This window comes from Panthera uncia, chromosome E1, assembly GCF_023721935.1.
Source record: "Panthera uncia isolate 11264 chromosome E1, Puncia_PCG_1.0, whole genome shotgun sequence".
In the NCBI taxonomy this organism is placed as follows: domain Eukaryota; kingdom Metazoa; phylum Chordata; class Mammalia; order Carnivora; family Felidae; genus Panthera; species Panthera uncia.
Genome location: NC_064814.1, coordinates 49,412,441 through 49,437,251, shown reverse-complemented (window position 1 = coordinate 49,437,251; position 24,811 = coordinate 49,412,441). Strand labels below are relative to the sequence as shown.

Here is a 24,811-nt window from a genome sequence, read left to right as displayed (position 1 = left end):
TTAACACTGGGCTTCCAGAAGTTCCCAGTCTAAAAAAGAATAAGTTTAAGTACTGCTGCAGAGAATCAGCTTGTGAGCTGAAGATGATCGATCATAAGGTAGAAGTTGAGATTCTTGTTTCAGTTGATTTACTTTGTAGTGAGTGGAGTCATCAGTACATTTTACACAGGCAGCCTACGACTTTACAATAGCCTAGGTCCTAAAGGGAATTGGCCTTCAGAAGGGCAACTGTGAATTGTTACATACACACTTATGAGAATAATCTTAGCCTGAGCTATTCATGTATGTGTGTGTATTAGATAGGTACCTGAAAGTCATCAAATATATAAAACTTAGGATAATGGTAAGTGTCACAGGCAGGTAAAAACATGGCAATTTATATTATTTTCTTGGCTGAGTGCAAAATTAGTCCAATTTATTGAATGGAAACAGCAATCTCATTGAAGATCTATTTGAATATCTATTCAAAAAGGATGAATGGCAGCAAATGAAGTGAGTGACGAGAGCGGCCTCGTGTTTTGCCAAAAGGGGCAGCGACTCTGGTCAGGCAGAGATGTGGCTCAAGGTTGACAGGTGCTCCCTTGTTTAAGGAAAGCTGAGAAGATGGAGTTTTATGTGGAATCCCCTGCTTTTTAAAAAATACTCTGCGGAAGAATAAAACACTTTTGTGGACTGATGGGCTTCATGGCCAGTTTATGACCTCAGAGATAAAGTAAATAGGGATTGGAGCTAACAATGGAAGAGAATCTTGGAAAATAAAATGTTGAGTTCTTAGTGTGAGTCAATTTTCAAAGAAGTTGAATTCAGTGATTTTTTTTTTAATTAAAAAAAAAATTTATTTATTTATTTATTTATTTATTTATTTATTTTTGGGACAGAGAGAGACAGAGCATGAACGGGGGAGGGGCAGAGAGAGAGGGAGACACAGAACCGGAAGCAGGCTCCAGGCTCCGAGCCATCAGCCCAGAGCCTGACGCGGGGCTCGAACTCACGGACCGCGAGATCGTGACCTGGCTGAAGTCGGACGCTTAACCGACTGCGCCACCCAGGCGCCCCTAAAAAAATTTTTTTAATGTTTATTTATTTTTGACAGAGAGAGACAGAGCATGAGTGGGGGAGGGGCAGAGAGAGAGAGGGAGACACAATCCGAAGCAGGCGCCAGGCTCTGAGCGGCACAGAGCCCGACACGGGGCTCGAACTCCCAGACCGCGAGATCATGACCTGAGCCGAAGTTGGACGCTCGACCAACTGAGCCACCCAGGCGCCCCCAGTGATATTTTTTAATGGACTGAATTTCTTAATTAGCCTTGTCATTATTAGTGAATTCTCTGGTTGCCTGACTAGGATGTGAGGACCGAATACTATTGAGCAAGATCTGATGGAGAGTTTACCTTGTGTTCAATTTTTATATATATATGTGCTTTCATTACTTTGTGCAGTAAGTGTTTCTTGGTGCCCAGCGACAAAGCTGAAAACTTTCAGACCTCTTCTTTCCCCTGTAGCACGTGTGTGTTCAGATTCGTTGTGCATTGTCTGAAGAATAGAAGAACGACCAAACTTGAGATCTTGGTATTAGACTCGTGGTGAAGGTTCTTTTTCACTCATAGTAACTGTGGAAATCCTCTTTTTACAAATCTCTTCTTTCTGATTGCCCTGCTCCTAGTCTGCAGCCGTGGTGGATTTGGAACAGAGGTTCCTGGAGGGGAAGCCACGAGAGCGCGACTGGGCTCGGAGCCCAGGCTTTCTCACTGCTGCCTCGCCATGCTGCCTTGTGTAAGGCCTTTGCGGCTTTTTTAGCTTTCTTTAATGAATGACCTTATCTGTTTTGACACCGGAGGAAAGGAGAAATGGGTGAAGGCAAGGAGACATTTCTCTCTTGTTCCTTTTGTGGCAGCAGTCTACACTGGGAATTAAGCCTAATGTGGCTTAAGAGATGGGGGCCATTATCTTGTATTAGGCCTCTTTGGTTTCTTTAGAAAGTTAGTGGGAGGGGGGCACCTGGGTGGCTCAGTTGGTTAAGGGTCCAACTTCAGCTCAGGTCATGATCTCATGGTTCGTGGCTTCGAGCCCTGCATTGGGCTCTGTGCTGACAGCTCAAAGCCCAGAGCCTGCTTCAGATTCTGTGTCTCCTTCTTTCTCTCTGCCCCTCCCTTGCTTGCACTCTGTTTTTCTCTCAAAGTTAAATATTTAAAAAAAAAAAAAAAAAAAAAAAAAAAAAAAGTTACTGGGAGGAAGAAAACTACCCAAAAGTGACTGTTTAATTTGAAAATTGGTTTCCTGAGAGAAAAATTGTCTTGCATCATATTTAAACTTTAGACCGAGATTTATGTAGTCTCTAAACAGACTCTTCTCCTGGGCTGTTTTTAACAGTTCAGTTTGCTGTTACCCTCCCCAGTTGTAGGATCCAAAAATATTTATAAATGCTCTAATTTCAGAATTATAATACATACAGAGAAGGGTATGCATGGAGTATAGTTCTCAGAAACAGCTCGGTTATATTTTGTTTGCGTGACTTGCAAGTTAAAGTGACAACAGATGAAAGAAAGAGATCAAAAGTAGAAAGTATACTCCGTGCCAGCAACCTCTAGTCACCTAGGCCTGTGTCCTGGGAAGTCTCTGTTTCCCTCTCTCGGCCACGCTGTAGGTTTGGTTAACTAACGAGGAGCATCATCCCCTCCTCCTAAATCGTGGTCTCCCTCCTCCTTTGGCAATAGCTTATTTGAGCCCTCATCACTCACATGAATAGTGACTTTTCCTTCCTTCAGTCTTTTTTCTTTCTAACCAGTCCTTCATATTTGAGTCCTCTTACATGATTCTCGAAATAAAACCTTTTGATTATTTCCCACTTTCTGCAGAATAGCCCAGACTTTTTATCAGTGCCAACATGCCTGCCTGCCTGGCCGTTGGCCCGGTCCTCCTTTCTTAAAGCTGTCCTACCAGAATAGCTTTGAAAGTTCCATTGAAGTGTTAGTACCTTTATCCCAGGATGTTGCCTCTGCCTTCGGGTATCCCAGTGTCTTGTCTTTCTTGTCTGTTGAGTGCGCTCGTGCTTCAAGACCCTGGCTCAAGTATCATTTTCCCTATGAAGATTTTCAGGACCTCTTATCCTCCTCCTTTTTGTTGTTTTCTTGGTACCTAGCAAACACCTGGCACACAGAACGTATCAACATGTTTGAAGAATTAAGTACTTCTGTCTATAGACTGAGAGTGAAAATTACAGTATGGAAATGTGAGGGTTTTAAATTAAAATGTTGGCCTGCCAGACTTGATAGGTTAATATGTTCTTAGCAATTAAGCCAACGTGAAGTCAGATATTTAATAAAACTTTGCAAAACTTAAATCTTGGGTTGCAAACATCTTAAATACCAGCTTTTAAAATTAGCTCTGGAAAGGTGAGTGCCAGATAGGATACTAGCATTTGCCAGAATGTCGCTCTGTGTCTTTTGTGTATGGTTCCCCTTAGCCTGCCCGTTCTGGGTATGGACTAACAACACACAGCCCCTTGAGGGAGCGAAGCGAAGGCACTCCTGGCTGGCTCTGTCAGTAGAGTATGTGGCCCTTGATCTTGGGGTTGTGAGTTTGAGCCCCATGTTAGGGGTAGAGATTACTAAAAATAAATTAATAAACTTAAAAAAAAAAAGCAAATTTAAAAACTGGTGAGTGTTGGGTCTGGAGAAAGTTAGTTGCGGGCGCAACTAAATTTCCACGTTTATCATCTATGATGATGTTCTTTGCGTGCTATTTAATATATGCCTAAAGCTAATAAATTTGAATTTCGTGATAATTACATTTTGACTTCGTGAGTTAGTTACCTTAGGACAGTGATTTGTTCTCAACTGGAGGCTGTTTTGGTTGTTACAGCTTGGAGGATAGGCAGAGTGCTACTGGCATCTAGTGGGATACTGCTAAATATCCCACAATGCCTAGGCACAGTCTCCAGGACACGCATCTGGCCCAAACAGTGCCAAGATTGACAAATCCTGCCTTAAAACTGTCTCTAGAAGTACGATCTGCTATGCAAATTTAATGGCGTTTTATAGTTTTGTATTTGACATTATTGATATATTTATTTTCCATCTTAATAACCTTTCAGTTTCCTGGAGTTTGGAAAGTGCATGACACTGTTTTGCGCTTCCTGCACTAGTTGTTTTTACAACATATATATGAAATAAATACTTGATTTTGATTGATAAATGAGATGAAAAGGAGAATATTTATCTTAAGGAAACCTCTTTCTACTTGGGGGATACTGACGAATATCCATTCCCACTTGTGTGCCCCATCAGAAGCCCTGCGGAGTCTCCCAGCAGCAAATACATCGAGGCGGGGGTCTGCGCAGCCGACAGGGAGCCATTGTTAGCAACTGGAATGCGTTGGCTGAGAACCATTGACACGTTTGCTAGTCCTACAATTCCAGTTTTAACATCTTCAGCATCGAATTTGTTATATTTCATTTGTCCATTCAAGGATGATTTCTATTAGATGGCACATCGGCCTAGATCATTTTACTTTTGAAAATGGACTGTAAAAAAAATGCATAATTCAAAAAAATATGTAATTCGGCATTTATTAAGTACTGAACACTTGCGTAATTCAAACTAGTTGTTTCCTCTGTTCAGTTATTACCAAGGTTTTCTTGTAACTAGAATATAAGCTCATAATAAGCTTTTTTCCAAGAGATCAATTTGGCTTACACCAGTAAAGACTGGTGACTTTATGGTATTTTATGTTTTAAAATTTTTATTCATGACAGTCCGAGTCCAAGTGTCGAGGGGCTCATTTCTAATAGTGGATCTGTGTTCCTTCTGCCTAGAATCTTGAGATCTGTTTGCTGTTCAGAACTTAACAAGTCTTCAGGTATTACTTTGAGTACAAATGTGAAGCACTGACTGAATTTTGTGAGGAAGCTATGAAAATGAAAGAGGATATTTCAGCCAATCATGTGACAAGAATATTTGGAGATATAGAAAAGTTCAACTCTAGAGTAGTCTCAGAGATAAAGTAAATAGGGATTGGAGCTAACAGTGGAAAATACTAAATTGGTAGTGATTTTGCACCCAGGTAATATAATTATTTTAATTGTATAATATAATGATGTCTTTATCTGTAGAAAAAAGCAGAAGAGGCTCATAAAATATTTGAAGGTCTTGGCCCAAAAGTGGAACTGGTAAGTAAGAGATTTCTTTTTCTTTTTTTTTTTTAATGTTTGTTTATTTTTGAGAGAGAGAGAGAGAGAGAGAGAGAGAGTGAGAGAGCAAGCATGAATGAGGGAAGGGCAGAGAGAGGGAGACACAGAATCTGAAGCAGGCTTCAGGCTCTGAACTGTCAGCACAGACCCCAATGTGGGGTTTGAACTCAAGAACCTCGAGATTATGACCTGAGCCGGAGTCGGATGCCTAACCAACTGAGCCCCGCCCCTGGCACCCCAAGAAATTTCTTTTTTCACATTGAGTTTTTTTGGTAATTTTTCTTGAGATAAGATGGAATGTAGTCTGTCTACTTTGGAATGAGGGGGATGTGGCTGGGCAGTATGTTGAAAATAATGCCATACAAACTTGGTTACCTTTGCAGAAGTATTATCCTGGGCTTTTTTTTTTTTTTTTTCTTCAGGAGCCATTTAATCACGCCAGGTAAAGTCAGGAAGAAGTGAGAACAGAAATAGAAAGCTCTTTGGACCATGTGTTCTTCTTTGCCTTTGAGATTAAAAATCTGTGAATAAATGTATTTCCTGTGGGCTACAGTGGATTTATAAACATTTTTACAGTAGTCCCATTAATAGGAGATAGGGTAAAGAGAGTTGTTCAGGGAACCCGAAAGTCTGGAGGTTCTGGTAGGGCATGTGTTGTGTAGGCCCATGAGTACTTCACCTAGGATTGTGTTAAAATATAAGTTGTTTCTTTGTATTTTCATAGACATGTGTACAACACTTCATATGTAAATATTTGATTTATTTTATAGCCACTCTATAACCAGCCATCAGATACCAAGGTGTATCATGAGAACATCAAGACGTAAGTATTTATCATCTTTGGAGTTCTTCAGTTAAAGACCATATATTCTATAAAGAGATCATTTTTATGTTATCTGCTGACATATTATTATAATATAGTGTAGGTGTGTTTTAGATTTGTGTAATTTGCTGTCGTTTTACTATATGTTATCTTCCTCTGGCTTCTTGGGGGTTGGGGTAACAGCTTTGAGTTTCCGAGGCCAAAAAATGAAATAAATTATTGCATACAACTAGCTGGTTTTATGATCTGCTAGTAAAAAAGGTGAATACTTAACATTGAAATGGCTTACCTTGAGGCTTGAATTTTTTGCCTCCTGTTTTGTCTTTTTTTCAGTGGAGTACCTGCAAGGCGCATGATGAAGTAAGATAATGAAGCTTTTTCATTTAAGACTAGTGATGACACCGTCCCCCACCAAGCCACATCTGCCATTGCAAAGTAGAAGTGCCACGGATCATTTTATCATTATTCAAAATCCTATTCTAGGGAAATCCCTTCCATGACTCTTGCTAATGACGGTATTTGTAGACCCTTCTGCCATTTAATGTCCTGGTGCCTTGGAAGCGCTCTGTCACCTCACGTGGGTGAGGAGACTGCTCCACAATGTAGTTTGCTTAGCCTTGCTCATCCTAGATACCAGGCCTTTCTGGATGCAGATTCTGGAATAAGAGCATAAGTGAAAAGAAAACCTAATTTCTCGATCTGATTGAAGTAAGAGAGGAAGCTAGATAGGTATCTTTTTTTTTTTTTTTAATTATCATACTTTAAGAGAATTGAGGTGAATGATTCTTAGTTTATAACGAAAATGTGATATTTCTACTTTATGTTTTATTAAGAATAATAATCGGAACATTTTAATGATCTGCTAGTACAGTTACTGATGAGCACATTGCTATTTATATATCATCTCTATATTTTTTCTTTTAAAACCTTTCTTACTGAGAGTATGTGCAGTAGTTGACTACTTTGCAGAATTGGTGGCAAATATAATTTGCATGGTAGTATGCATGAAAAAAATTGAAATCTGAATACTTTTAACTTTTGTTAAGTAAGTGGTTTATGATGATAGTCATGTAACTTAGAATTTTTCTGTGAGATGCTACTGTGGTCTTGACCACCCTTAGAAGTAAGTAGGTGTAGGCAAAACTCATAAAATATACCTTGTTTTGAAACTGTTTAGCTGTTTTAACAGTTTTTGAAAGAAGAATAGCAGATAAGATCTAGTTGGCTACTGTTAATGATATTTTTTCCCCCCCACAAAGCTTCAGTTACGTTTGTGTTCTGTCTTTTCCCTGCTAGTATTAGCTGGAGAGCAGCTCTGTCTGATTTATTTCATGTTGTCTACACTGCCCCACTACAGTGCTTAGCACACTGTCCTGGGATGGGCTACTGACTGGCTGACTTCTTCACTTAAATCCTAGGAAGCCTTTTAAATTATGTTTATTGATTGTCATGTGCTTTTGAGTAGCACGTAATTAAAAGGAGAGCAAACTGAGTTTATGGTAGCACTTCTGTACGTCAGCTTGGGAGATAATCGTTTACTCAGCTGCATGCATCCGTATGAATCGTGTGGTACCTCTTCTCTCATCGCCGTCATTTGCTTTGTATGAAATAGCAAATATACCTTTTAATAATTCTTTTCATGTCTTGGCTACTTTCCCATATAGCCAGCTCCTGACTGTCCATGCTAATTTGAGTGGAGCCAGTGTCACTGTTAGTCCCGAGTGGCAGATAATCCAAAAAATTACTTCTACTTGCCTTGGCTTTGTATTTATATTTGAATAATCAGCTTGAAATCCTTTCTGGAAGTAGGTGGGGTATAACTATTTATATTTGAACCTGCATGTCATTGTTTTTGAAGATCACAATGCTTCACATTTAAAAAGTGTAACTGTTTCATTAAGATGCAAGAGAAGTCTTCCTGTCTTGTGCCATTGCCCTCCATGACTTCTTAGAGTGGATTATATGTCATTTCTGTGACTGAAGGAAATCTTCTGTGTCAAGCAGAAGTGCCCTCTCTCTTTGTGGGTGTACGTTCTCCTAGAGGGGAGATCGGCACCATACCTGGGGCAGGGAGGTAACTTTAAAAGCTTCTCCTTCTCTTCTACCTCCCCTCCTCTAAGAGCGCACAAAGACGCTTAGATCACCAGAGATCTTAAGAAGAATGAGTAACTGTGTAATTATAACTTGAAAATGTTTGCCGTATACTTGGATGTCATAATTGAAAATGAACTATTTGTATAAAATCTTGCTGTAGAGTGGGAGGAATTTTAGTCAGTTCTAATTATGGCAAAAGTCTTACTTTGCAGGGTGAAAAAATTAAGATTAACTTTGATTACATCAGATATTCCTAAGTGATCTTTGCTTGTTTTTCAGTGTCTCTGAAAAAAAAAAAAAAAAGTGATGCATTATTAAGTTGTGCTTTTTCTTAATGTCATACAACCATATTTTTCTCTTCTAGAAACCAGGTGATGAGGAAAAAACTCATTTTATTTTTTAAAAGAAGAAATCATGCAAGAAAACAAAGGGTGAGGTCCTATCCTTTAACTGAAATTTGTACAACTTTCCCATTCATGCTCATTTAGGCATTTGCTTTCCCTTTATTAGTGAGAGTGGCTCTTGATTATATTTGAGAGAAGGTGCTGATGTAGAAAGTAACTGGGTAGAACTTAACTACAAATGTAATCCTAGCAACAATTGACATTTAATGTCATTATCAAATTAATTTCTTTGGCCACCCGTGTCTAGCATTTTCATCTAGTCAAAATAAAGAAAATGGTGAGTAGTTAAAAAAGAATATGAGAGAACTAGGACGTTCTACATTTAGTCTCTTAAACCCTCAAACAAATGTGGGTAAGTTACGGTCATGCTAAGTAGACATTACTGTTCGTTCTTACTAGGAACCGGGTCAGCTAAAGTTCAGCTTTTTGAAATTCAGATACGTTTTCATATTTATCATATGACTCGCAGTCCAGAAGTTTGGTGGTTATGATCTTCATGGAAATGAAGTCACCGAAAATACAATGCCAGTATACCACTTTTCGCAGTGTGTTCAGACTCAATTTAGGCACACTTGATTCGTTGAAATTCAGTTGCTTAGCAAATAGACGATGTTCTTTAATTCACATCAGAAATGAACTGTGTACCCTATATTTAATGACATGACAGTTTAATGAATTGTAAAGCTCAAGAGTCAGCTTTTACTTCATCTACAACTTCTAATGAAACTTGTCAGTCTGGTCCTTCAGATACTATCTGAAATTACTGGGGGTTTTTTTTTTGGTGGGGGGCAAAATCATATAAATATTAACTAAGAAATTAGCTAAAGTATGTTTTTCCTCCCAGTAATTTTGTTGTAATTGTGGTAATTGCTAAATTCGCTGTCTGGTGATACAGACGTAGAAGCATAGGCTTTGTTTTTTCGGACTTCACAGACTATGTAGTTATAACGTTTCTGTGTGCACTGATTTGTTTAATAAATATCTGTTGGCTGTTTACTCTGTCCCATGTATTATTCTACAGAGGTGAGCAAGATAGCCATATGGCTTTAATCCTTAGGGAGCCTGCGGCATAACTGGGGGGCAGACAAGTCAGCAGGGAATTACAGCATGCGATCACACTGTGGTACAGGACATACAGAGGACTGTGGGACCGTGTACGAATGGCAGCTGATTCGCCATGTGTGAATCCTAAAGGGGAGTTGCAGGAAAACCAGAAACTCTGGAAATTTGAACAGGCCCAGGGAGCAGCTTACGTGAAGGTCTGGGAGGTGGAGGGAGCGGGGCAGGTTCAGGCCGAGCTGCATGGCCCCTGAGGCCCACCTAAGAGACTTTGGGTTAGACCCCAAGGGCATCTTTGCAGTGTTTGAACTCAGGAAGTGACATGTCCAGGTTTGTATTCTAAGAATTGGCATCTGGCTACACCATTAGAACGCATGAGAGACTTTGAGGAGGCTCTTACTTTGATGTAGGTGAAGGATGATGTTGGCCTGGACTGAGGAGCCAGCGGGAGACATGGAGAAAGTGTGAGGGATACAGGAGTTGGAAAGAATGATCGGGAATTCCGTGTGTGGAGGTGGCGTGGAGTGTGAGGAGGGTAATATTCTCCTCTCTGGTGCCACTTTCTTGAGATGACCAGTGTTCATGGTTTTTCATGGGTCCTTCTACACCTTTTTCTATCTGTGTGTTGACATGTTCACAGTTCTGTGCTAATAATGGAGACTTCTTCTCGATTTAAAAAAATGAGATCATACATTACTCATTTCTCTAAAAGGATTGGTTCTTGATTTCATGTAGTTCACTGCATTTGTTTTTATCATAAAGTACAACCAATTCCTGCCTTTTCCAGACTATCAAAAATGTGAATTAGATACCATTACTTATGGTAACAAAAACCTTCAAGTAACCAAAACCTCCAGCAGCAGAGGAAGGGTTAAAGTGTGAGTGTTTTCTGTGACAGATTGGAAGGAAAGCACCAGAATGTTAATATGATTGCTGTTGGGTGATTGAGATGATGAACTATTTGCATGTTTCTGTTATTAATTTTCCATTTTTGTCGACAATGAAGGACCTACCTACGTTGTTATCGGGAAAATAATAAAAGTAGCTGATCAGCTGCCAGTAGTAGCTCATTAATTAATTAATTTGTATTAGTCTTAACATTAACTAAAAAAAAAAAAAAACAAAAAAAAAATCAGCCAAAATGTGCTCTATATGCTGACCTTCATAGGAAACAGAGCTCTTTTCTCTCTCCTCTTTCAGATCAAGGACAGCTTTTCATTCACAGTTGAGTCCTAGGCCAAATGTACTCCTGACTTAGCCTTAAGAAGTAGCATTTACTTTAAAGTATTAGGTTTGTCAGGATGACAGAGTTTAGTTTAATTATTAATTTGCTACGGGTATTTAATAGGAACAAAAAATCTGCCAACGTTATGATCAGCTCATGGAGGCATGGGAGAAAAAAGTGGACAGAATAGAAAATAATCCCCGGAGAAAAGCTAAAGAAAGCAAAACAAGGGAGTACTATGAAAAGCAGTTTCCAGAAATTCGAAAACAAAGAGAACAACAAGAAAGGTTTCAGCGGTAAGTAGTTTGATGGGTAGTGCCTATGCTCTTCTCCTGGCTAATGGCTAGGCTCTTCCTCTCCTTTGTGCCCTTTCTCAGTGTTAATGGTTACCTGAATCTGCTCTTAAGAAAGTTCAGAAAGAACTTTCATTTTGAATATAAAACTTCATTATCAGCTTGCAAAGATTATGTCTTGGTGAATTTAATATTAATTTTTTATATTTAGTGATGCTGTTCAATCTAAATTTAAATGAATATCTTGAAATTAATTCTTCTGTTCTTTTTTTGAAAAAAATTTTTTTAACATTTATTCATTTTTTGAGACAGCGACAGAGTGTGAGTGGGGGAGGAGCAGGGAGAGAGGGAGACACAGAATCCGAAGCAGGCTCAAGGCTCCGAGCTGTCAGCACAGAGCCCAACGTGGGGCTTGAACCCACAAACCGTGAGATCATGGCCTGAGCTGAAGTCGGTCGCTTAACTGACCGAGCCACCCAGGCACCCCAATTCTTCTGTTCTTGAAGATACCCATTCCTTTAGAACTGATAGTTAAAAAGAGTAGACTTACACATTTCTTTGTCCTTCGTTATCTAATAACATGACCAAACAGTATTTAGACCGATTGCTAATTAAGAAATTCTTTGGTATTGGTAGATAGTTTCTGATTTGTTTTTACTTGGAGAACAAGTATTTTGCAAAAGTAAATGCTTTAGATTTCTTCTCCACTGTCTCTTGTAAGAGTATATGTAAGCCTTAATTCTTTTCATCATGATAAAGCTTTTGTGAGGGACGATGGTTGTTATCCCTCCCCTTTAAAAAATATTTAATGTATTTTTCAAAGTCTGCTGTCTACTCTGGAAGGCAAAGATTACTATTTGGAATGGAAATGTCACCATTACCTGTGGTTTTCTAGAATTTTCCCATAAGTGGTTCTGCCATTTGAACTTGGACATGTGACCTTTAAATCTTCATCTCAGGCGTAGCTGGGTGGCTCGGTTGGTTAAGCATCTGACTCTTGACTTCAGCTCAGGTCACCATCTCACAGTTTGTGATTTCGAGCCCTGCATTGGGCTCTGCGCTGTCAGTGTAGAGCCTGCTTGGGATTCTGTCTCCCTCTCTCTCTGCCCCTCCCCTGCTTGCTCTCTATTACTCTCTTTCAAAAAACCAAAAACCAAAAACAAAAACATTAAAAACAAAAAAAATTTTTTTTAAATCTTAATCTCAACATTTAAATCGTTCTTCTATAGAATTCTAATCTTCAAGCATATTATGTAAAAGAGTGGCTCAATAGCATTTCTTCTCTGACTTCTAGTCAGGTAAAAAAGTCCCATTCAGCAGCGTAACGTATATAAAAGTAACTTAATTGATGTCTTCTTTATGGAATGCCTTTAAATATATTTATAATTTCTTTCTCATATTTAGAGTTGGGCAGAGGGGAGCTGGTCTTTCAGCCACGATTGCTAGGAGCGAGCATGAGATTTCTGAAATTATTGATGGGCTCTCTGAGCAGGAGGTAAGACAATTAATTTAATTTTTAATTCATTGATTATTCAGGCATTTTAGCCTCCTATGCCAGGAACTAGGGGTTTATTTGTACATCAGTGAGGGAACATTTATAGAGCTTGGACTGTTCCAGAGACTGGCCAACCACTGAAGGTTTTAAACCAAGCAGTTACACAATTGTGTTAGCATTGTACACAGGTGGTTTTGGCGGCAGGGAGGCTTGGAAAGAGGCGAGGAGGCTGTTCAGATAAATAAGAGCCTGAATCAGGGCAACAGTGGCAGGGATGTATCGGAGCAGACTGACAGGAGAGATTCATCGGAGGTGGAATGGGCAGGGTAAGGTGGATTGAGAAAGAAGAGAAGTGGAAAGTGACTCCCCAGTTTCTAGGTTAGAGGGTTGAGCTGGTGGTGCCATTTTCTAGAAGAACAAAGGAGCATGTATTTTGCGGGTATTTGTATGTTGAGTTGTGGACCTGAGGTGTGGGTGGATTCTCCAAAGTGTGCTCTCTAGCCAGGGGAGCCTGGGAGAGAGATTTGATATGGATCAATAAATCAGTGCTGAATAAGAAGAAATTTCAGTCCCTAACATGAGTCTTCTTAGCTGTTGTTCAAGGTTGGTCTCTAAAGTTTGTCTCTAAAGGTTGGTCCAAAAGCCACCTCTTGTTTATTTAGTTTTTCTGGTTTTGATTTTATATACTGTTTTTTTTTTTTTTTTTATAAACCTCATCTGTGGTATCAACTATGCTTCAATTAAAACACACACACACACACACACACACACACACACACACCCACATCCACCCACCCACCACCACCAGAAAACCTCATGTCGAAATTCTGAAGGTCTTGCTTATTAGAATGTGGTGGTTTCCTTAAGCAATGATCAAAGACAATGATTCAGTTGCTATATATTTCAAAATTTGTGGTCATAATCCCTGCAATGATGACTAAATCTGTGTTAAATTTCGTTGCTTGCTTTTTGACTGATTTCAGTAGGGCACATCTGTAAGCATCCAAAACTAGTAACCACCTGAGGTGACTTCAAGCTAATGTGTCTGCCCCAAGCTGTTCTTTGGTCTTCAGACTGATTGAGAGTACCCCACAAAATTAGACACTTTGTAAGGACTGAGTGTAAGGCGGTATCCACTTCTGTAAGGAAGAGTTTTAGGGAAAAACAAAACCCAGCTTTGTGTTGGGGTCAATACCTGTAATTTTGGTTAAAGGTCTTTCATAGAAATTTATGCTTATGAACTCAGGAAATCAAACTTCGGGAAAAACTAATTGTATAGATGTAACAAAGTTTTAGTTGAAATTCTAAGGATAATGGTCTTCAACTTTCAGTGGAGAGATTATGTAAAGTTAGCAAGGAGTATTATACACGTGAGTTTAATTTAAAATCCATGCCCTTAGGATTTTGGTGCCTGTTTGCTTTTTTTTTTTCTATTTATTGGTCTCTAAAATGACATTAAGTCTTACTGTCTAAAATGACATTAAGATTCTTAAAAATAAGACTGTTAATGTAATTAAGTGTTTCTTAAGATCATTATTTCACTGAATTTAACATTACTTATTTAGGTCGAAAATTTTATTATTTGGAGTGTCTGGGTGGCTTAGTTGGTCAAGCGTCTTAGTCTTTTTTTCCTTTTTTTAATGTTTATTTATTTTGAGAGAGGTAGTGCACAAGTGGGGGAGGGGGAGAGAGAGAGAGAGAGAGAGAGAGAGAGAGAGAGAGAGAATGAGAGAATGAGAGAATGAGAGAATGAGAATATGAATGAATCCCAAGCAGGCTCTGCACTGTTGGTGTAGAGCCCAGCGTGGGACTCCATCTCAGGAACCATGAGATCATGACCTGAGCCGAAATCGAGAGTCAGATGATTAATCGACTGAGCCACCCAGGTGCTCCTCTGCATCGGACTCTTGGTCTCAGGGTCGTGAGTTCAAGACCTGTGTTGGGCTCCTCACTAGATGTGAAGCCTACTTAAAAAAATAAAAGAAATAAAAATTTATTACTTGAAGTATCTACTTCTTTTAAGTAAAAATCTCTTCTCAAATTGTAGTAGTGGGATATAAAAAAAAATAACATGTATCACCTCTGTCCCTATAATTCATTTAATGAGCTTTTTTTTTTTAGTGTTTATTTTTGAGAGAGAGAGAGAGAGAGAGAGAGAGCGAGCACGAGCAAGGGAGGGGCAGAGAGAGAGGGAGACACAGAATTGGAAGCAGGCTCCAGGCCCTGAGCTGTCAGCACAGAGCCTGATACGGGGCTCGAACTCACAAACCGTGAGATCATGACCTGAGCTGTAGTCGGACACTTAACCGACCGAGCCACCCAGGCGCCCATTTAATGAGTGTTATTAGATATATGAGTAATTACTATATGTTAGATGTTATGGTACACACTGCCATTGACATTAAATTACATATGTGGTTTTTCTGGCTTCTATTATGATAGCTGGTCTATGGCCCTCTTTAAATTTTATTCTACATAAATTATGTTTATTTTTTGTTGTTGGTTTTTTTTTTTTTTTTCCAGAATAATGAGAAACAAATGCGGCAACTCTCTGTGATCCCACCTATGATGTTTGATGCAGAACAGAGACGAGTCAAGTTCATCAACATGAATGGACTCATGGAAGATCCTATGAAAGTTTATAAAGACAGGCAGTTTATGAATGTTTGGACTGACCACGAGAAGGAGATCTTTAAGGACAAGTAATTTAAACTTTAAATTGTTTTCTAATAGAAGCTCACATAAATTCGTGAAAAATATTTGGCATTCACTTGTAAATTGAACTGTTTCTGCACAAACTTGGCCCCCCTTTGACATTTGAATGGATCCTGTGGAAAGTAGAGAGTGTAGATTTGATATGATTTTCCCATAGGTTTATAGATGGGAACAAAGTTAACAGATGAGAGTTGAACTGGGGTTGCAGAGTCATGTTAAGTGTGGTACCCAAGCTTGGGTGGTGTCTGAGTCACCTGGGGGTGCTTTTCAAAAGTCCAGATGTCTGTGCTGTACCATAGACCAATCCAGTTAGTTCCTGGTGGATGGTGCCCAGGAATCCGTGCCCTTAAAACACTCTAGTGCGTCTGTTGTTCCTCAAGTTGGCAGTTAGGGATCCGTGGGAAATAGTCTGTGCTAATATTTCTGTTCCCGAGGTTCCCCCCCCACCCCGCCTCTTTTGAAGTTGTTAAAATGTTTGTGTGTATGGGTGTATGTGTTGTTGTTTTTTTCTCTTTTTTTACTCAGGTTTATCCAGCATCCAAAAAACTTTGGACTAATTGCATCCTACTTGGAAAGAAAGGTAAGAAATGGTTTGCATTGAGAATGTTTATAGGTTTGTGATGGTTGCTACTTTGAAGTTTTGTGCTCTAATATACAGAAGTATTTAAATAGATTTTTAGAAAGATTCTCATGTGACTAGTATAGTGATATTTAGAATTATGTAACAAATCTTAAGCACAGAACATAGTCTGATTTTCATGGTTAATGGAAAACAACCTGATACTGGGTTTTCCTAGAAACACATAGACTACAATGCGTTTTATTTTTAAAAAAAAATTTTTTTTTTCAACGTTTTTTTTTATTTATTTTTGGGACAGAGAAAGACAGAGCATGAACGGGGGAGGGGCAGAGAGAGAGGGAGACACAGAATCGGAAACAGGCTCCAGGCTCCGAGCCATCAGCCCAGAGCCTGACGTGGGGCTCAAACTCACGGACCGCGAGATCGTGACCTGGCTGAAGTCGGACGCTTAACCGACTGCGCCACCCAGGCGCCCCTACAATGCGTTTTAAACCTTACTGAAGTTCTGATTAAAATATCAGAATCCTGATTTTCCTTGAAAAATTTTCCCACAAAGGATTGTAGTGTCTTTGACAAACATTTAAAGAGACATTTTCAATATTTACATGCCTGCAGTAAGAAAGAGAATTTAGTTACTTCTTAATAAGGAAGTGCTTGAATGTTTCTGATAGCCTCTGGTATCTTTTATGTAATTTGGATTAGGACAACTGGAATTGTCCTTTAAAATATAAAGGTAATGAATGTGTTTTTAGAGCCTAGATCTGCCTTAAAATGCTAGCCATATGTTTCTCCTTAATTTATACCTTGAGAATACCAGAGATTTCCCTTGAAAGTGTTACTTGATTTTTTAAAAAAATTTATTCCTTTGGCTCTTCAAAATATTTTTTTCCTTATAGAGTGTTCCTGATTGTGTTTTATATTACTACTTAACCAAGAAAAATGAGAATTATAAAGCCCTAGTAAGAAGGAATTACGGAAAACGCAGAGGAAGAAACCAGGTGCGTTTCATTATTGTATCGAAGGTGTTTCGGGCTTGGTGGAGATCCGGAGATGAAAAATGTTATAACCGGAGCCTCGTACTTACAACATGTATTGTAGGGATTGACATTTCATTAAATAATTAGGATGTTATGAACATGTTATTATTTTGAAATTAATACATATTTAATGCATTACACCATCTACTTTGAATGTACTGGAAAGTTTCTAGTTTGGTAAGATTAATGAGAAAAATTTTATACTTCTGTATGATCTAAATTGTGCCTGTCAGTGATAATGACAGTGATAGTGTGAATATGGGCCCCATGACACCTCATTTCATAATACCGTCTTTATCAGTCCTTTTGTCTGTGAAGGGGGCAGGTAGAATATGGGAGAAGTACAGAGAAGTAGAGTGTGGTAATTAGCGGAGAAGATAGTTTACTGGAATACCGGGGACCTGCCTGACTTTGTTTCAGATTAACTTCATTTCTGGAGTTTAGATAGTTTATGTTAAAAAGCACTTGCTCTTAAAAGATAGTTTTTAATACAGCGCAGTGTGCGTTTTCACAGTTGGAATTCAGTCCTTCAGAAACTTTTCTCCAAAATAACGGATCAGCAGCTGTCACAGCTCACGTGTGCGTTACCAGCGTGGCTGCTGGGACCGTGTGGTCGCCCTTGCTCTCCGCACCCAGATTCATCTCGCACGACAGCCGCTGACTGCCGATTAGTGTTCCTAAAGCTCTCCCGGTTTCCCCACACAGCCACCCTTTCTTTCCTTAGCCACCCTGCTTACCAGATACAGGTTGACACGGTTCTCTCATTATCCGTAGCCATAACCTGTTGTGTTTTCCGGTCACTGTTTCCTACAGAATACCACTACCTCGCAGGGCAGGATGTGATTACGTATCCTTCGGGAACAGTATTTCTTGGTCAGTAAAAGTACAGGGAGTGTTTCACGAGTCGACTGCGTGAAATGCTGCCAGAGGTTGAGTGAGCTGAGGTGTCCTAAGTGTGCATTTTCAGTGGGTTGGTGAGGGGGCCGGAAATAAGACGATAGGGAGGGGAAGGGAGTGTGGGAGGTGAGCAGGTGGCAGCGTGCAGGTGTGCCCCGTCTGTAAGATTTGCTTATGAAGGGGAACAGAGGAATGGGCGATGAGGATCGAAAGGGAGGAAAGAGCGGCCTTTTACGCTGATGCGGCTGGTACTGTGGACGCAGAGAGAGGGACGGTCGTGGGGCTCCACCAAGAGTCGCTACCTGACGGGGAGCAAACTGAATGTTGGCATTGAGGCGGGAAATGCTGTTCTGCTACAAGGCACCAGGGCTTCCCACAGAGAAAGTGGAATCAAACAAAGTAGCTGGAGATGCTAGAGCCCATCTGCATTTTAAACAAGTTTCAGCTACAGATTTTTAACAAGAGAGACACAGAATCCAAAGCGGGCTCTGGGCTCCGAGCCGTCAGCACAGCGCCCGACGCGGGGCTCGAACTCACGAACCGCGAGATCATGACCTGAGCCGCAGTCAGATGCTTAACTGACTGAGCCACCCAGGCGCCCTCCAGCTACAAATTTTTAACAATAGCTTTGTTCCTTCTTATCAACGATTGTTTGTAACTTGAATTGAATTGTTAGAAGTTATGTATTTCATATTTTTTATAAATTGTGTCAATTTTTCCATCCCAGAGAATGTAAGGGGATAATTTGATATTTATCATATGTTACCTTTGCAGCGTTAGCAGTCGGTTGCTTCTGTTGATAGAGGAGAAAGCTCTAGTAGGAAATTCTGTGTGACGAGAATGTCTCTGTTACCCTGAAGCATTTGTTTTCCATCCTAAAGTTACCTGGGACGCCATCTCACTGCTAGGTTCCAGCCATAATAGCGTTTTCTCTGCACGTTCTTGTTCTGTGTGCTCACGCCTCTAGCGTGTCCCAGAACACATTTACAGAACTGAAATTGTCCATATGTGCCCTCACCTTGACCCCAGCCGGGCCCAGTTTGGGGTTGGTCAGCCTTTCCATCAGTCTTTTCCCTCCCTTTTGGGTTATTACCGTGAAGATTTTTCTTCCAGGTTTATATTTTTCTGGTTGTTTCACTGGGAATTTGGGAGAGGAGAGTGTTGAATGACGGAAACATAGCACCGTCTCAGACCAGAAGAATCTTATTTCTTTTTCTTTATTGCTTGTGTACTTCATTCTGTTTGTGTCAGAATAGATGGACAGGTTTCCAAAATTAGGTGGTGTTAGTTTAAGGGGTCGTGTTTGTAGAAATGGATGACATTACAGCGGATACAAAGAAAGGAGGAGGCATTGGACTTTTGAGCAGAAGACTAGTATCAAATTTTAGTAGTGGCAGGATCATTTTGGCTGCTCTGTTGAGACTAGATTGTAAGGGAGGCTGGGGCAGAAGCAGGGAGACCAGCCAGGAGGTTATATTAATCCTCCCAGTGGCTTGGACTAGACTCTAGTGAGGGAGGTAGGGAGAACTGGTCAATTTCTGGATGTATTTTTGAAGGTGAGGTAAACGGGTTTTGCTGGTGGATTGATCGTGGGGATTTGAGGACAGTTATCAAAGGTAGCCCAAGATTTGGCTTGTGGGGTTGCCATTTACTGCATAGGCCTCACTGAAGGAGTGGCAGATTTGGGGGGAAGAATTAGGACATGCCGAATTTCAGGTACGTATTAGAGGTCTAAGTGGAGGTGCGAGGTGGGCAGTTAGATGTAGAAGTCTGGAGTTTAGGAAACAGATCTGGGTTGGGAATGTATATAATTTGCTGTATAGAACAAAGTTGAGAAAGACTTCTTTTCTTTAAAAAAAGAATCTAGTTACAAGTTAAGAATTTTTAAATTGCGGTGTCTTGATTTTACCTTGGTAGGTAACAGGGATCCAACTAATTTGAGAATCACTTTACTGCTCTATTATCCAATCAAGTTTGAATCAGTAGGAATTACTGTAGGTAATCCCAGAGCGCTTAGGGCAAATTTATTTCAAGACTCTGTAGAATTTCTGTTGAGGTTTATGCCTGATCCTTTCAGTTTTTACTTGGTTGCTTTTCCTACCCCCCTCCCCACCCCTCCCCAAACCTCTTACCTAAAGGAAGTATTATTGACTGAGAGATTCAAATTTGCGAGGTTTGATTTTTAACCTGCTATCGCTGTATGGAACCTTGCATATTATTTAGTCTGAAAATGAGTTTAATCTTAGAATCCTAGAGAAACGAGACAGATAATCGTATTTTTGTTAGACTTGTGTTCAGAGATTATTATTGGCAAAAGTCTTAACTCAAAAATCCGTTAGCTACTGCTTAAACCGTTTCACCGTTCAACTTCCTGGCATCCCATGATGGGAGCGAGTGTGGTTCTTCATAAATTTTAGTTGAAGCAATGAATACTTATCAAAGATTAGAAGCCAAAAGCCACTCATCAAGTGTTACTATTTGGGGTCTAGATTTATAAATAACATGCCAGGCAGTAATTTGATTTTATGTGTAACGTTTTTGTTAGAACTAAGAATTTCTTCTTACTTTCCAGCATAAACTCCCATCTAAATAAGTCTGTCACTGTGCAGCTACAATTACTGTGGTACCTGCTTGTGACCTACAATAAAGCAAGTCATTGTTTGGAAACTGCATTCATTTCCAAATACTTGATTACCTTTCACAAGAATTTGTTCTCTTCCTTCCTTCTGGCAACATCTTCCTCTTTAAATATGTCAGCATGTTTTTAGTCCCCAAAGGTATTGAGCAAGCATATACTTACGTAAATGTAGTAATTTTTGAAGTTGGGAGCATTTCTGACTAAATTGTTAGATAGACAATGGTTAGACCGTTTCAGGCAAGTACAAAAAGTTGAGTATAAAAAAAATAAAAAAATAAAAAGTTGGGTATGATGGAAAGAGCTTTAGACACAAAAATGCTTTGCCTCTATGTGACCTCCGTACCTGTCCTTTCATTTGCTGACCCTTGGTTTCTCATCGGTGAGAGAGGGAGCAGACTTCCCTTGCAGGGTTAACGTGAGAACTAGGTATGTTATGTGTGTGAAGTCCCTAGAGTGTAGTGTCAGGCACAAAGGGAGTGCCCAATAAATGGTAGCGACTAGTACGTTTGTAGCCTTCACAGAGGGGTTTTCTGATGGTTGACAGCTTTTACTCTTCAGGAACGTAGTCTCAAATTCTCAAGTGGCTTAACGGCAATAGTTTTTTAATATATATTTTAATGAGATAATTTCTGTTTACTGCCTGAACTGCTTAAAAAACTCAGTGGCTAAGGTAGGACTTCATTCTTTTTGTTTCTTGTGTCTTTCTAGTTGACTATAAGCTTGTTCTTTCAAAGGTAGTCATTTCATTTCTTGGCAACTCCCGTCATCCACCGAGTGGGAATTCGCTTATCTGTTTTCTAAAGACTCGAGCATGTGAGCAGATATACATAGAGTATCTATAAGTGTTAGGTATTCAATTAGAAATAGTAGAAACACATCTCAGCATAAACTGTCTTGTTGAAACTCTGTTGAAACTGACCTTGGTCTTCATTTATCATAATTATGAAATACATAAAACTTTGGTGTTTTCATTTGGATTTTCATTTTGTTTCATAATGTACCCTCACACGTGTAGTGCATAGTTTTCGTTCAACAGAAATGCTTCATGTCGTCAGATCCTCCCTAACAGAATGAAACCTCTATTTATTGACTATGAAGTGTTGGGCTTAAGGAGGGAGGAACCCGGGCAGGAAGCTAATGGGAATGCCTCTATTAGGGGACCTTGTGACGAATTTCCCTTTGCAACCATGGCCTCCTACTCCAGCCAACCTGGTGAAGGTTTTGAGGGATGTAACCTGTAACCTCCATCCCAGACCATGGGGACTGACACTTCTCTTGGCAGATTTGCCTGAAACAAAAGCAATTCCAATCCCTTCTTGTTAAAATCAGAGGTCATTCCTTACTTTCTTTAATGCAATTGGTGGTCATTACGGTGGGTCTCGATGCCTGTCACCCAGAGGGAAATGCCAACTGTACCCTCTGGCCTCCCTGCTCTCCCTCTCCACCCACTCCTGCCCAGTTCATGGGGATTCTCCCTTGATGGAGGTTCTGCTCTGGAGGTGTCACACACCTCCACAGACTGTTCAGCGACTCCATGAACTTCTTTGGATCATGTCCACGCCTTCTGCAGAATTGGGGGCTGTGCTTCAAAAGAGATCCTGCCCTCGTCTTCCCATTGACTGGTGGAAGCAGGTGCTACCTTGCTTCTCAGTCCCTGGCACTAGGGAAGGGGGAGCAAAGTCAGCTGTTGGCTGGATTCAGGACAGCAGGGAATGTGTGGGATTGCTTGCTTTTTTCAAAACTCTGGTTGGCATTAGAAATAGAAAAGTATTAGGGAAATAAATTATACGTTCATCAAATCTAACAGAATAGGGAACCTCTTTACTTATCTTCTGCTGAGTTGATAGCTCCCTGTCATTTCTTAGGGCCATAAACCATTTTCTGGATTATACAGCCCACTTGCAAAGGGCCAAGTTTATTGTCGGTATGCCATCTTGTTTGTTCAGAATGCCATATTTGTGGCAGGCAGGTGGCTTGAGGTTATTAGCATTTGAAACCAGTCTTGACACCCTCTGTGGCATGCTAGGGAGTCCGTCACCTTAAAAAAGTGAATAAAACATTCTCAGTTATAAAGCAGACCTTGTCATGGTTGGAAAGTGTACATATGAAAATCTTCCTCATTTCTTAGTATTTCCTAATAATAAATACTCAGAAGAAAAGGAAACTGGAACTTACCAGGGTGAGAAATCAGGAAAGTCAGATAAAGCAAGTGAAGGAACCTTGGTATTGAAATGATTTAGTGAGGGGTCATAATGGAAAAGTAGATACATTTCTTCCTGATGGACTGTGACATTTCATAGAACAAAGGGATCAAAGGTCATGATGAGGACAAATAGGATCAACAACAATGAAAAGGTGGGATGGGTGGGGCACAAGTGATTGTTACAGAGAACATTTTCTGATTTCAGGATCGTGGAGGTAAAGCAGTACCCACTGATGATGGCAATTGTGACTTCACCATTGGGGAGTTGAATGGGCGTGACCTGAAAGTGTTTCTTTAAGTTTTATTTATTTATTTTTAAGAGAGACAGAGACAACGTGAGTAGGGGAGAGGCAGAGAGAGAGGGAGAGAGAGAATCCCAAGCAGTATTCACGTTGCCAGCATAGAGCCCAGTGGGGGCTTGAACCCATGAAACCGTGAGATCATGACCTGAGCTGAAACCAAGAGTCAGACGTTTAACTGACTGACTCACCCAGGTGGCCCGAAAGTATTTCAGTTGTAGGATATTTTGTTGCTAGAAAAGGCATTGTTAGGCATTTTGAAGTCGGAAGAATAATGGCAAGGCATAATGAGCCATGTGATAAAATCATTTATTTGTCCTTGGGAATATTTGAGAAGTCAGCCCATAACACCAAAAGAGTCAAAAGGCATTATAGGTAGATTTCTGAAATTTGAAAAAGGAAGCAATTTTTGAAATACCAGAGTTCAGCAATGTTCTGGAAGTGGCATTTGGGAGCAAGGATACAGATTCTTCTTTTTGTCATGGATTCGAGGAAGGCATAATTTCGGACCTCTTTTGGAGAGGCCAGCAAGGTCTTAGTTATCTTAAGGAAAAAGCCAGGTTTGGTGAGTAGGTAAAGGACTTTGAGATGCTATTGAGAGTTAAGGAAAATTTTACCTCAAATTAATGAGTACTTCATGTTGTCTGGTGACAGGAACAGGTAAGAGGACAGGCAGTTATTAGGAGGCAGCATTGACTTTGGCCTGGATCAGAATGAAAGATTGAGGTAGGAGGGCAAACACTTTCCAAACAACCAGAATAAGGGAACTTGTTTTTTGCTATACCCAGCACATGTAGACACCTCTTTGGTCAAGATGCCTCCTAGGAACTGGGGATACTTAGATGATTAAGATTGGGTCCTTGTCCTTGAGACTGTAGCGCAGTGAGGCAGACCCTGATAACCAGTTACACGGCACCCTGTGGTAAGCGCTGTGACCAAATGGAAACCATGCAGGGTGGAAGGTAGGGAGACGGGGCCCGGAGCTTCTTGTGGAAATCAAGAAAAGCCTCACAGGAGATGTAGCATTTTGAACTGAATTTCAGAAGGTGTGTAGGAGTTTAGTAAGCGAGGAGGGGTGGGAAGGGTGTTCCAGGCAAAGACATGTAATGCTGGGTGTGTTTAGGCGAATTCAGAGCAGCAACCAGTGTAGGAAAGGGAGGAGGATTGGAAGAGGTACAGCCGGGGCAGGGGCTGTGCGCTGTAATGTCACGTGGCAGTTCAGTCCCACTTACGATAGACGGTCTTTATTTCTACATTAAATAAAAATAATACTAACACAAACTTAATTTCACCCTTTCTTTTGGAGTCACAATTTTAGCAAAGATAAAAGGTTCCGTAATCTTTTTCTCTTGTAGTCTTTGTTCATATACATATTTACAATTACAGAGTTGTAATTACAGTTTAGAGATATTTGAGTGTTTTACTTCTTTTCACTTTACTATATCCTTAGTGTGTTTTCAAATAACTTTAGGCTTGATGATGACCATAGCCATCTACTATTCATTAAGTGAATGTTCACGCAGAAGAATAAAAGCATAAAGATGTTTCTTAGAATATCATCCATGGCGATGAAAAAGTTGGAAGCGTATTAGGTATCTAATACGAGGGGGAACGGGTTGGTAAATTTCACGTTATCAGATTGTAAGGTGGAATTGAAATGTTTGAGTGACAGATGAGATGTAGGAGTTACAGAAAGAGAGAACCAACCTCAGATTTCAGGTTTCTAAGTGGAATCTTAACACTTTCACCTCTCTGATGGGTCCAGACACTGGGAACATGAGTATGTGCTTTTAAGCAATACATGTGGAATATATTCAAGAGTGTTAGGCTGATTCTTAATACACTACCCCTAATTACATTG

General features: G+C 40.1%; 1 protein-coding gene across 17 annotated transcripts in view; it reads left to right on the top strand.

Annotated features, from left to right (window-relative positions):
• The window catches only part of NCOR1 (nuclear receptor corepressor 1), a 159,450-nt gene that overhangs the window by 58,502 nt on the left and 76,137 nt on the right, over positions 1–24,811 (top strand). For 12 of the 17 annotated variants that reach the window (XM_049638033.1, XM_049638035.1, XM_049638039.1 and 9 more), the window contains exons 7-15: positions 5,111–5,167; positions 5,959–6,011; positions 6,345–6,371; positions 8,470–8,536; positions 10,917–11,089; positions 12,491–12,581; positions 15,105–15,283; positions 15,822–15,876; positions 16,773–16,874. In XM_049638033.1, coding sequence (XP_049493990.1) covers positions 5,111–5,167; positions 5,959–6,011; positions 6,345–6,371; positions 8,470–8,536; positions 10,917–11,089; positions 12,491–12,581; positions 15,105–15,283; positions 15,822–15,876; positions 16,773–16,874 — 804 coding nt within the window. The remainder of the gene's footprint in view (positions 1–5,110; positions 5,168–5,958; positions 6,012–6,344; positions 6,372–8,469; positions 8,537–10,916; positions 11,090–12,490; positions 12,582–15,104; positions 15,284–15,821; positions 15,877–16,772; positions 16,875–24,811) is intronic. The other 5 variants (XM_049638047.1, XM_049638045.1, XM_049638049.1 and 2 more) reach the window with 1 other exon arrangement.